This window comes from Dermacentor albipictus, chromosome 9 (assembly GCF_038994185.2).
Source record: "Dermacentor albipictus isolate Rhodes 1998 colony chromosome 9, USDA_Dalb.pri_finalv2, whole genome shotgun sequence".
NCBI lineage: Eukaryota > Metazoa > Arthropoda > Arachnida > Ixodida > Ixodidae > Dermacentor > Dermacentor albipictus.
In genome coordinates, this window is record NC_091829.1 from 23,551,552 (window position 1) to 23,565,579 (window position 14,028).

A 14,028-nucleotide genomic window follows, 5' to 3' on the forward strand; every position below is an offset into this window, starting at 1 on the left:
GAATTGTTGAAATGTTTCCGCCTCTGTTTCAGTATGTGGACATGACAATGATGTGGTTTACTCTAAGGCATTCATGGCATTTTTCGCAAGTTGGTGTTTTTTTCGAAATGACGTGTGAAAATACTGCTGCATGGCAGACGGGAATTTCACAGAGTATATATAATTCACTGTGAGTTAATTATGACAAGTAATTGAAACTCGGCGTAATGATAGAGTCATTCTGGCGGTCAATTCCCGCCTAGATTTTTCAAGATACATCAGATTTAGAGCTACAGAGGATTTGCGAAAAAATGGCGACGAAAATATATCGCCAGCATCGCTGTAAAAATGCTGGCAGACTGTATTGGCCATTTGCGTGCGCCTCCCGTATTTTGTTTCAAGACGCACCAACAGATCAACTAAAGATCCAGGGTGTCAGAAACCACGTTGACATTGATGTATTCTCTTATTCGTTTCCAAGATGTGTACCAATCAGGTGTTCACAAGATGCTCAAAGAATATGAGATGTAGAGACAGCTGGTAAAGTTGTGCACTTAATTTGGTGGTGCGCTCAAATCTCTCTTCTGTGCATTGATATTCGCACGCGAAGCATGCAAGCTTGCCCCCGCATGACAGCGAGCCATATCCAAAACTTGCATTTAAAGCATCACTTAGGGTTTGGGATATAAGGGCGCACGTTGCAACGCATGTATGGTGCGTGAATGCAGCCGGGCAGAATTATGCTGTTGAAAGTTAAGACAATATGTTATGTCTTTATGTATTTTTTCCCATTGTGATCTGTCGGGCGGCGATTGCTCCTTGTTCAGCACTTCCTCTCCGATTTGTACATCTGTACTTTGCAAAAGTTCCTGCTCGGAAACGACACCCGTCGTGTAGTTAAGGGTGTAGCGATGTGTCATCGCCACATCCATTTTGCAAAGCTTTTTCAGAGATAGCGATTTGGTGCCTTGGCATTTAGATTTCTGCTAGAGAGTCTCACTTTTTCAGTTTCTTCACTTAGAAAACTTTCCCACATTGTTTCGGACGTTCTTTGTGTTTAACAAGGCAGATAGGTCAGCCAGCAGTTCGTCGGTCATGGAGTGCTCAACGGAAAACCTCGGAAAATTTAACGTTTTTTGTGCTAGTACTTGTTTAACTTTGGTCCGACCCCTTCTCCTGGGTCAGAGAAAGGTTTCTTGGCAGCCATAAGATTTTATTTGTTATTTGGTAGCCGAGCTGGTCACGCACCCCGATGCCCAACCAGGGAAGGGTTCGAATGCATTAACCGTACGCGGCCATTATAACTATGCATAATGGCCACGGTTGACCAATACGCACAAGGTTAACCCTCGCTGTCCAAAAAAAGAGGAAAGAAAAGAAGGAATGAGCTGGCAGGACAGATAGAACAGAGGAAATAGAGATAGAAGAAAGGAAATAGAGATAAAAGTGTGGAGAGGAGGTCAGGAAATGGCAGCGGCTGATTTCCCCCGGGCGAGTCAATCTCGGGGTACCGTCTATTGGGAAGCGGGCTACAAAGAGCGTTGCTTCATTCGAGGGACCTTAAAGGTCCAAACACTCGTCGTCTGCTCAGCCAACAGGATTTCCCTTTCCCTAGACAAGGTAAGCTGCGCACAGGCCAGGCGAGGGTGCTGGGACCATGCAGGCGAACTTCTCACCAATCTCCCCTTAGCGGGGATGCCCTTGCGGGCATCTAATCTCGGTCCGAGGTACTACTGTTAGAGGTAGTACCTCAGCTGGCTGCGGAGCGCCCTGGTGGCCACCATACAAAGCCAACTTTCAAGGTTCGTCCATGAAAAAAAGGGAAACAAAGAATGAGCATAAACAGAACGTGATACGATATACTGATGTCACTTATAATGCAGCATGGACAATCGGAACGCTATTGTTTTATTTTAGCCCCGTGCATTGACGAACGCCAAAAAACTTTCTCATAGATGCAATCTCTGTTGAGATACTCAGGGACATCAGCACAGGCACCTCAGCAAAGTGTAGATGGCCCTCGGTGAAAGTCTACGCGAAGCTGCCGAAAAGCTTTCTCAAAATTACAAATGTTTCGAATATGTCCTGAATACGTCTGATTACAAATGTGTCCTACTTCCAGATCCTGCTGAAAAACAGAATATTTCAGTCAAATACTTCGTTCTTTGGGACACCCTGCAGTATGACTCTCTGACGCTCTCCGATGATCTCCGACCGTCTATGACGCTCTCCGACGGTCCATGACGCTCTCCGCGACAGTCCATGACGCTCTCTGCGACGGTCCATGACGCTCTCCGCGACGGTCCATGACGCTCTCCGCGACGGTCCATGACGCTCTCCGCGACGGTCCATGACGCTCTCGGTGGTCTGTCGATCCGTAGCCTGTCGATCCGTAGCCTGTCGATCCGTAGCCTGTCGATCCGTAGCCTGTCGATCCGTAGCCTGTCGATCCGTAGCCTGTCGATCCGTAGCCTGTCGATCCGTAGTCTGACGCTCCGTAGTCTGACGCTCCGTAGTCTGACGCTCCGTAGTCTGACGCTCCGTAGTCTGACGCTCCGTAGTCTGACGCTCGGTAGTCTGACGCTCGGTAGTCTGACGCTCGGCAGACAGCCGTTAAGTAGTTCTTGATCAATATTTCCTTAAAAAGTTGAGAGTTAGAGTGGTTTAGGAATATTTAAAGATGTCGTGGCAAAAAGCAAAAAGTGAAAAAATTAAAAGTTATCAGTAGGGGACGAATTATTTACTGAGCGTAATTATTTCCGAACACTCGCAATGATTGTGCTCACTTTATCTGATAGTAAGCATAACATCCCCAGCTGTCCATCCCTGCGTTGTGCGAACCAAACACCATGGTGATGTATAACATAAACGAGCAGCCAGCATTGATCCACCCATGTCGTGGTGTCTCTAAAAAGCGGCGTGGGTGGCGTTCGGATGGTAAATGCTATAGAGATTCACGAAAGTAGGCGAGGACTCTTTCCCACAGCTACATGCACCCACAGTAACAAAGTGACCGCCATCGCGAAAGCAACCCGCGATATGAAATGAGGCTACATTGCCTGTTATTGCAGCGAAGACAATGTTTAAATGCAAAGAAATTGGCGAAATCGAATAATGCGAAACGAGAGACCCTAATACCAAAGCTCATTTTACGCATGTTAGCAACTAGCCCTACTTGTCTTTTGATGCAAAATTATTACAGAAAAAACATTTTGCCACCTGTGATCCCTTAACGCATGCGCGATGTTCTGATGAGCGGCCGTGGAGGCCGCAGGAACAACTTGCCACCGGGTCTACGGGGTCCGCAGCAACACATCACGCAGATAGAACAGCTGGACACCAGGTTGCAGGGCCGGCACTGAGGTACCAGGTCGCAGGATATGCAGTGGAGGCTGCGAGGCACCATCACGCTAGAAGGCCTGGCCACCAGTTCCCTAGGTCAGGCAGCAAGACACCGGTCCTCTAGAACATGTACCGAAGATTTCGTCAGGCAAAGGGCAGTACGTGCCCAATGACAAAAAAATTGTGCTTTTACGTGCCAAAACCACGATTAGATTATAAGACATGCTGCAGTAGGGGACCCTGCAATAAGTTTTACCACCAGGTGCTTTTGACGTGCACCCAGGGCACGCTACACCGTTGTTCTTGCGTTTCGTCCCCATCAAAATTCGGCCTCCGCGACCGGGATTTGACCACGCGCCTTCGGGCTTAGTAGCCAAACGCCAAAGCGGCCACGCCACCATTGAGGGTAACGGCACATCACGCGAGACACCTGCTGTGGGGGACAGTCCTCGAACCGGGTGGTAATATGATTGATAAACGAAGTAAATTAGTTAATAAATAAAGAGGTATTAAAAAACGAAAATAAACGAATAACCAAAGATGAGAAGTAAACCGATAACAAATGAAATGAAGTAGTGTGTAATATCGTAGTCAGCGTTGCTTATAGGAATATTAGATAGTAAAAGATAGACGCAAAAATGAGCAAGGAAAATTTACAATAATGTCATTAGAAGCGGAAATCTGTGCTTTTACTCTGAAATTTCTAAATTTAGAATTTATTCACGGAGAAATAGATTACTCACTTAAAAAGCGTTATACTAAAAAGCAATTTTCTGGTGTCACACTGGGTTTCTATGTGGAAAGAGAAGTTATTTCTGCATTCCCATGTGATGTGACAGTGTTGGAATGGCCCTACACCATGGGCATGTGTCCCTGTATTGACTGGGAGATATTTTATGTAGGCTGTGTAGAGTGGAGAATGTTCCTGCCTGCAGCCTTCACCAGCCGACTGCTTCGTGTTGTGTTAAAGATGGGTGAAGTGGTGGATATGTTATCCTTTTGCCTCTGTGATGGTTTAGTATTTCCGCGTATGTTGGTTCCACCGTCATAGTGGTATCCGGGTCCATTGACTGCCTCACTCGGTATGGAAGCTCGCGGGCTAGACTGTCGGCCCTCTGGTTACCCTTTATTCCGGTGTGACCCGGCACCCAGAAAATCGTATGCAGTATCTTTTCGTTCGGAAGCTCTGCCTCGAGGAGGATTCGCAGCACCCCTTTGTTGATTCTACCTGCCGTGTAGTTTCTGCATGCTTCTTTGGAGTCTGAGTATTATCAAAGATCTGTTTCTACGGTGGGAGTGCCTGCTCACCAGCGGCGTGCTCATAGTCCAAAAAGGATTGGTGCAACACGGTCTCAATGTGGCCAGGCTCCGCGGTGCTCTGGAATAGGGGCGCCGACCACTCAAGACGACGGAGACTTCAGTAAAACATGAAGACCTCTGTTAGCCGCGGAAAACTGTAAACAGAGCAATAAAGTTTTTCCTTCCTTCCTTCCTTCTGGTGTCACAGAGGAAACTATGAATGGCTCGGCAAACACTCTTGTGGCTGTATGCTAATACCGTTGCTCTGAGTGAGCGTATAGCAGTACTGCCTAAGACAGTCCGAGACATCGAAGCGGAATTTCTCAACGTCATTTTTGGTGAGTAGAAAACCGCCGATAGGATAATGCAAATTTATAGATGAATTCCGACTCATTGCAGATGAAGCATAAAGAGGTTACCGCCAGGGCACATTTGGGCAAGTTAAAATTAAGTGGGGGAATACGGCAACGCAGCCTTGTGATACTTCGAATTGCCGGTTAGGACACCATTGTCCGCTCCCAGAAAAATTTGGATGCATAAAGTCGTTAGGTTTTACTAATTAGAGTTTTCTTTGTCTTCATTTAATAAAAAAAACATGCGTAAATCTGGCTGCAGTGATATATGCAGTGGCCGGCAGCGCAGAAATGATCGGACCTTTTAAAGAAATTCGTGCTAAAGAACGGTTATTTCATTAGGATGAATGTCTAGGTGACGTAGTACGCATGCTAAATTAACTACATTTAACTGCAGCGGAAATCTATGACGCGTGTTGAAAGCCGTCGAATTTGTAGACGCGTGAAGCACGGTGCATACAGAACGACAATCTGTGACGGTAACAACTTTTGTAACACAAAGGGGTATCTTAAGCAAAGCAAGAAATATTCCCAGAATTTCGGCTTGGAAATTAGATGTGTCGTCTGGCAGGCGAAGTGAAAGGGACCAATCGAGCTATGGTGAGTAGATTCTCACGCCTATCCTCTCTTCACACGAAGCACGCAGTTGCTAATACGTTGATTGGGAAATGGGCCAAATAGCCTTGCAAAAGTGCATTAAAATATGTTGGGGTCAGCAATTTCGCGTTATTGGGACAAATATCGGCAAATTCAATTTTGAGAGACAACGTAGAACCATAAAACGGAATGACTTCAAGGCAAACATTTAAAGGTGCTAGTTGTGCTTGCACAAATACAACCTGTGGGGTGAGCACCCGTGGCCACGTGTTCTCAAAAAATGAACTTGGTTCAACAATAAATGCATATAATGTACCTGGTAGAGCAGGTTGATAAATTCATAGGTAGGTTTGAACCGTAAGCACGTGAAATAGCGTGTGAAGAGAAAGCAGGCGCGCTTCCTGGTATAACACATTATAAACAACGAATTTAGGAAGACATGAACATATTTCGAGATCTCTAAAACAAGAAGTGGTCTTATTTTATATTTTGCACTTCCGGAGAACAAAAACAGCATAATTGTAGAAGCGGTCGTACACACACATGGTAAATAAATTTTTAGCATGGCACTGGAACTGCCATCATGACCTGGGGCTCAGACAGACAGAGATCTAACAATTTTTTAAAGCTGCGATACCGACTTCCACAAAGTCATCTGCGATAGAAGGCCTTAATGGACCATTCGGCAAACGTGATGTTAATCCTTTAACTGGAAAGATAAAGACTTGGCCTAGAAAGCATTTATTGCTTTATTTCTTCTTTATAATGCTCAAATACATACCAGCTTAAATATCGAAGAGTTTCTCTAAAAGTTAAGCAAGATACAGTAGACCAAAATATTGTTGACTAGCTGGTTGAGGGTCAATGTATGGTTTAAAAAGTGGTATTTGCTACTTGCTTTAGCAAGGGCAATGCGTGTTCATGAAATGCACCTCTATAGGGCTAAGAAATCACGTGCTTAAACAAATGAAAAAAGAAATGGTAGTGGCGAGAATACGACCACCACGTGCGCTAAGAAGAGAATGACGAAGTCTTCGAGTTTTGCCATCAAAACCTCTGTGCTCACGATCGACATTTTTGTGAATGCTACTGCTGAGCAGGCACATCAACAGATGTAAATCAAGAGGCACAGACGAATATTTCGATTTCTCTCGTTATTGCAGGAATATTTTTGAGCTGCCACCGAAAGGGTTAAGCGGTGTAAAAGAGGTTCCCTGATGAGCAGCACATACACAGTGAACCAGAATGACGCGGAAGAAGGTAATTGCGGGTCAGCGCATACCATCATACAAGCCAGTGACTCAAGTTGGGGCGAAAGTTTGTTTTGAACCCATTTACCTTAAGACAACAGCCCGATGCTCCACCCATCGGACCAGACTTTCTCGTGCCCTTAGTTGGCGTCGAACAGGTTAGATATGCATAAAGAAACAGACAAACATACCTCTAACTGAGTGAAATTCCCAAGGAATGCTAACCGCAATAATTAGAAGGTACAACAGCGAGTGCCCGCGGCCACCCTGTGAGATGTGTCCGTAATTGTTTCTACGCTCATGACAACGTACTCGTTAATTTAGTAAGCGAATGTTTAAAGCAGTTTACGTGGCTGATTAAACGACTAACCATACCTCGTACAGTTTAATGCACGTGAAATCGTTTTGGATGTAATTACTTGGTGGAACGAAAGGCAATAGAAATATTACGACGCAACACATCACGTCTTCGGTGCGCTCACCTTGCTGGCTTGATTCGCATAGTCGGCGACAATGCGGCCTCCAGTGCTTGACCAGGTGAGGCGGCACGAAAGGCCAGCATCGCCTTTGACCAACAGCACGTTCAGAAGAACGTCGATCGTTTGTTCTTGGCACTCATGAAAAACAAAACGAAAAAAAAACATCACACGTGTACGTGAGAAGCACGGTGAAAGACATGTGGGCAAGAAACCTTGAACTATTGTACACCGTCAGATAGCGATCCTGACACAAAGCCAGAAACTCTGTGGGCCCTGCATTCGCACTGAAGCCGTGTGGTCGCCTCCGCAAACAATCGCCCAGATGTTGCTCTCGTTCCACTGGCCATCCGCACCTTAAAAATAATTATTGACCTACAAAGCCTCATATAGAGGAATGCTAACTAGAACGCAAAAGTAATGCCCTTGGTACTTTCTGGCGAGACATTAATGAACTGATGGACAGTAAATGAGAGACAGCAAAATCAAAAACAGGCAAACGCAACCGAAGCACAGGAACACAGTGCCGATTCCCTATTAATAAATAATTCTGGAAAACTTAAAGAGTACTACTATCTCAGCACCGTGAGATGACTACTCGGCGCAATTAAGCGCAAAATAGGTTGTGCAGAATGTCCTAGGCCATCCACTCCAAGATACCACAATTCCTCAGATGAGACAAGTAGTGAAGTCATGCGATGCTAACTCATAACGAAGATGCTCACCCTATGCTCTTTCTTTTTTTACTTCGAGCATTTTTCTTTCCGTAGTTGATTCTTACGAATGTGTAAAGATTCAGTTACCTTGAATTTTCGGCGATAAGCATATGCCTGGAAGTTGGACGCTACCTGCATATTATGCTCTGATTTGGGTTATGTACATTCGATCTTTTAACACAAGGTGCAGTCTTCCCTGGGTAATGTCTGCCGAGTGATTGACGAATGTAGGATTTCAGCTCCCTCCCATAACACCTAAGACTGCTATGCATGTGATGTTTTCCAAGAAGGATCAATTCCCTGTGATAACCTTTGAGCTTTTTGGTGCTGAAATTGTCACTGGTGTATCAACTATGGCGTGTGACCTATCTTTTTTGACAGGAAGTTGTGGTAACAATAAGGTATGACTGTTATGGCATTACTGAGCCAACGGAATGGACACAAAGGTTTGAGATTATTGTGCGCTAGAGTAAAGAAATGTGGAATTTCCTAGCAAGAGAACGGAATTTTTCGAGTCGTAGTCGGCCTCTCGAATGACATATCAAGGCGAAGTAGAGAATGGTTATCCTGATCAAGGGAAAGCAATTGAGAGGAACATAAGATCGGTTAGATCCGATATGGCACGTATTACAAAATCATATTCGGCAGCGCACAGCTATCCTAGAAATGGATACAATCACTGCATTTTACGGGTACTTGCAGAAGGTGCAGAGACTTCGAGATTACCAAGAAATGTTGAAGAGAAATGTTAGATGCCTCTAGGAGACAGCAAACCGCGTTATGTATAAGAGAGCAAACATGGGTATGCGATAGTTCAGTTGACATTAGGAAGAAAAGATGAGCTGGGCATGCCATGCAATGGATAAGGTAAATAACGGAAGGTGTATTAAAGCTACAGAAGAAGTGCCAAGGGAACGGAAGTGCAGTCGAGGACGACAGGTAATTACTTGGTGGGATAACATTAGACAGTTGGCAGGCGTAAGACTGCAACAGATGGTACAATGCAAGGGTTATTGAAAATTGCTGGGAAAGCGCATAAATAGGCTGAAGGTGATGATGACTTTTGTTTTTTTTTCCAGGGGGTTGGCTTGGTTTTGCTTTGTTGACCTTTTTCTCTACGGTCACCTTCAATGAAAGACGCTCCATGAGGTGCAGAGGTAATCAGATGAAGCATGTGTTCAGTTTGGGCAATAACCAAAACAAGCGACAAAAACTGGAGGAAAAAGATATGTCGGTTGGTTTTGTCGTACTGAGCATAGCACTAGTTGCGCATGGCCTAAGCAGTTGTGGCACATTGGAATGGACGACATAGGATTCTATGTCGATTACTCTTTAATTTTCTTATAAGACTGCGCTTTTTTGCGTGCTTCACTTATATTCGTTCATTTCTGCAGTAGCAGCATGCCTGTATTTGACTACAAAAGAACCCAAATGGTAACGTATTCATCAACAGCTTTAAATGGACGGAATTGTAACAAAATTTCGAGTAAACCAAGTCCAGTATTGCATGACATGAAGATAAATGTAGTACATCCTGTAAACCGCTGAAATGCAATAAAAATTTCTCGTTTCAGTGCCTCGAAAGGTGATAGGCGAATTTTCACCCCAGCTTTATTCATCTGGTACACTTCTACGCGTTCGGCTGTCATTTTCGCGACTGGTATTGCTTAGCTTTGCTCAATGTAAGAACAAGGAGTGAAGAATTAGGTGGGATATAACGTAGTTTACGGAGTAGCAACGCGAAGACCAGAGAAAGAATGCTTGCGTGGCATATTAGCAGACGTTCGAAGAACCAAATGGGCCTAAAGGAAGGTAATAATGTGGAAAACCTCATTGGCTGGTCCGGAGTAGAATTTCTTTCCTGTATGATAACACTGTTCTAGAACCCGCAATGTCCCAGCTGGCCCATGTACACATTAAAATGACTGATGCATGCCATATGAAAACGAAATTATGCGGATCCTAGGCATATGTTGGAAGTAAGAAGAGAACCTTGCGTGATGCTTGTAAACAAATCCTAAGCGATTCAAAGAGCCGTGTACAATTATCTTTATTTTCATCCTGTGGATTGTGTAATCCCATATATAACAGTACATCGAACAGCACATTGGACAGACGCACAGTGTCAGACATCTGAAGCGATGTGACGAAGTCAAAGGCGAATTAGGATGCTTGTCGATGCAACAGCGATGACAGGTGTATGCACAGAGAAGTTCGACACGTGCTCAGATGCATTTCCGATTCTGTACAGCTTAAGTCACAGTGGCACATGTGCAGGATTATATGTTGAGGTTTTATGCAGAGATTTACTTAATCATTATTATCCAAGAAAGGTAGTAGTCGTAGTAGAAGAAGGAAACCTATTGTATAAAATATGACAAGCGGTCTTTACGGCTGGTCGGAGCCCCTATTCAAGGGCTTTCTTGAGGCGCCTTGGGCACTCTCGCGCGAAGTGGTCAAGCATGCATTCGGCCCCACACCACGGGCATTCATCTTTTGTGTAGGAGATGCAAGTGTGGGTAACTTCCTGTTTGTAACCTCCTCCAGCTGAAACAGGAGTACGCACTGGCACTACTTTGAGGGTCAGCATACAGTGGTTAGAATAGGCTCCGTTTGCTGGTACACGCAGTGGAAACACAACCTTCGCGTACATACACTCACCAATAAATCCACCGAGCTACCGGCTGACCCAACTGCAGCAGCCATTGGTAACTAATTATGGTATATACGTAAAAAAGTATTTCGCGTTCGTAAGATACCAGTAAACAATAAAACTAGCTATAGCAAAGCAATTATGTCCCATAGCTGTATCAGACTAAGGAGGATAACATCTATCTTCAGATATAGTCAGCGACACGAGCTCGTAGCTTCAATAGCAGAAGGTATACATGGCCGTGTGTGATCGTCTACGCAAATCTTCCGAACCACGCTTTCTCAAGATTAAAACTGGATCGAGTATGTCCCGAATACGTGGGATGAGATATGCGACATCCTGTCTGTGCATGCACCTCATCAGCATTCTTCCCTGTACAAGCATCACACATCGCTTTGATCCTCGTGACATCGCTACACACACCTCTCATACTCTACATCCGCCATATTTTGCTGTTTGTATTTCGAAGGAGCTTCCAAATGTTGTAGTGCACATATACAAATCTTGAACGAAGAAAATGCTTTGCATAAACACTGCATGGATTTACTTGTTGCAAAAGATGAAATCAAACCTTTGTGAACATCGATGTTACTGGTATAGTAGTAAATACATAGCTTCGGTTCAAATATATTCCAATATGTTTGTTCGATGTGCACATAATTTTTTCTTTGGCAAATTTTTCGATTCTTGGCGTATTTCTGATTCGCCTTGTTTCCCGGTGATAGTGCCATGGCAAATAAGAACAGGGCAAAACATCGACAAGCGCAAAGCTGCCTGCAATAGTCCTAAAATGCAGTTTCTGCAGGCTTGGAGTTGCGTTTTGCAGTAACGAACGAATCGGTTATGTCTTCAACGCACCAACATCAAATTCAGTAGCCCACTGCGCTGAACTGGCAGCTGTAGTCTATTTTCCTCAAGGTTGATTCGCCTACTAGTTGAACAGGACATAAAAAAAGCTTTACAACAACGCTCAGCAGAAGGCACATATCGCATAGCTGATACACAAAAAGTTCATTGTGCGTAGTTATGTTAAAAATTCAGTGCTAAAGAATAAGACAAAGTAACACACCACGAGCGTTTACTGAAGACGAAATGTTTATTTCAGAAAAAAAGACATTTAGTAAGACTGCCGCATGTGCGCGGACAAGATTGCTCGTGGTGTGCGATTCCTTTGTCTATCTCCTTTCTCGTGCTAAATTTTAAACATAAATCAGCACTAACGTATTCAGTTCACTCTCCTTATTGAGCGTAATGTTCAAAGCGATAGAAAAGAGTGTGCTCACCTCATCTGCAGCGAAGCAGCACTTCGCCTGGCTCTCGGCCCCTGCATTGTTCGAACCGTGAGCCACGACGAGGCCATGCAGTGCACGAGCAACCAGCATTCTTTCAGTCAACTTGTGGCACCTTTTAAAATGTTGAAGCCTGAAAGAAAGAGCTAAAGTTTGTCACGAAAACAGGCGAGCGTTCTTGAGTTTAACCACAGGCTCCAACATATGGCAAAATGGCAGTCAACGCGAAAGCAAGCCGCGATATCAGTGCTGGCTACATCATTTGCTACTGCGGCTAAGGCAGCGCGCAAGCACACGGAAATGGCCAGAATAATACAGGGCGAAAGGAATTTTTTTTTCAGCAAGTCAACAACAAATTCCGTGGCGTGCTGCACTGAACAGGCAGCTGTAGTAAATTTGCCGAACGGTTGATAAGCCTACTTCGCGAGCAGAAAAAGGAAAGCGTTTCACAGCACAAAGGAGCAGAGGGCACTTCGCATAGCTGCTACGCGAAATGTTTATGCATAATCACTCCGAAGCAGTCGTAAGAATTGGGCTCACCTCGTCTGCTGGGAAACGTAGCTTTACCAGGCTGTCCGTACACCCTTGGTTCGAAGCATTGAACCACCGGAATATCCAACATAAGCGAGAAGCCAGCATTATTTCAGTCACTCTGCGGAGCCTTCGAAAAAAGCGACGTGAATTCCGGTCTGACGGCTGAAGTTAAAGCTACTGACCAAAGCATTCTTGCATGCAACCGCACGCACCGACATATGGCAAAATGGCGGCCAAGCTGAAAGCAAGCTGCGATATCAGTTCAGGCTGCATCGCCGGCTACCGCGGCGAAGGCAACGTCCAAATGCCGAGAAATTGCGGAAATCGAACAGCGCAGAACGGAATGAAGATAAAGAGGTTGATTTCGAAAATGATAGCCCCAGCAACTCGTCAGACTTGTCGTTTGATAAAGAAATTGCGATGGAAAGAGTGTGAGGGAAACAAGCATTTGCTACGTGTGATTCCTTAGCGTGCGCGTTACCTCGTTATCACCACCGGAATGAAAGGCAGAAGCTTTATCGGCTTTTTTTTACACTACGTATGATCGTCGCCTTTAGGAATGGGAATGCACGACTGCGTGGCAAATGGCCTCTGTTGCACGGCCCCACGGCGAGGTGCGAAACACAAGAGGACGCCGTTCTGTATTCGGCCTGCGCCCCCGTGCAGTGGTTATAATTGATGGGCCGTCATGCTTTGATTGTGCCAATTCCTGTTCATTTGTTTTTTGACCATGTAGGCTTGCGTTACTGTCAGGCGTGTTATGTTGCAATACTATCATTTTTATCCATTCAAGAGCCTGACCCTGACATATTTGTCTCAAGACATCACGACGTCTCCAATGCATTTTTTCCTTCTTTCCGTTCTGTTTCTTCTTTTCTGTTGATATGCTGCCACACGTTTGTGTGTCTCGTCGGACTTAAGTGCCATTTGCGTATTCGCTGTAATACTGTAAGAAAAGTTCTTCAAATGCATTTAGAAAATGGTCCCCGTACAAGCATTTGGCTAGGGATCCACTCCAATAGTTCGTACCCTGTCGAATAGAATGGTGTGCAGTGGTGAACTCCGAAGTGTTTCTTTCATTTTTCTTGACTAGCTGCGGCAGCAAGATCAATGCCATTATCACTGGTGTTCGCTAAATCTCTACGACATTCCTATCGCCGTAGTAGTTAGTTAGAAAGTTGTCTTCCTATTGCGCAAAATGCTTTTCAATATAGACGGGTTACTATACCCTCGTAGTTAAAACTCCGCAAGCCAGTTCAGAAACAATTTTCTTCCGTTAAGCACGTTATCACTACCTTCGGACGCGGGACTGGATAGGTACAATCAGCGCCAAGTGAAATGTGAACAGCGGAGCGCGTGGCCCAAGCGTAAGTGAAGGTGTAGTGCGCGCCGTCCAGTCATCACCATTGATAAGCGCGCACGTCCGGTTTGGCGGCACAGTGCACTCGTTTGGGAGTCAAACAAACGGTCAAACGTGCTCGGCACGGCCACGCAGGCCACCGTCGCGGCTGCAAGCGATACCGCACTGTGCAAACTTGCC

The 14,028-nt window shown here is 45.0% G+C and overlaps 1 protein-coding gene across 7 annotated transcripts; it reads right to left on the bottom strand.

The window, feature by feature from the left end:
* Positions 1–294: 294 nt before the first annotated feature.
* On the bottom strand, positions 295–12,919 carry LOC135901941 (uncharacterized). 7 transcript variants are annotated; one of them, XM_065431783.2, is made up of 6 exons: positions 12,495–12,901; positions 11,949–12,087; positions 7,303–7,434; positions 6,909–6,959; positions 4,630–4,699; positions 295–3,441 (listed from the first exon to the last, which is right to left on the bottom strand). In XM_065431783.2, exons 2-6 carry the CDS (start codon positions 12,045–12,047, stop codon positions 3,419–3,421), a joined length of 375 nt encoding a protein of 124 aa, XP_065287855.1. In that variant the 5' UTR covers positions 12,048–12,087; positions 12,495–12,901; the 3' UTR covers positions 295–3,418. The 7 variants fall into 7 exon arrangements, 2 of the variants coding, with proteins under 2 accessions (XP_065287855.1, XP_065287856.1); XR_010564318.2 differs by lacking the exon at positions 6,909–6,959 and having other exon boundaries at positions 4,630–4,775; positions 7,303–7,652; positions 12,495–12,919; XR_010564317.2 differs by lacking the exon at positions 6,909–6,959 and having other exon boundaries at positions 4,630–4,775; positions 12,495–12,897.
* Positions 12,920–14,028: the final 1,109 nt, after the last annotated feature.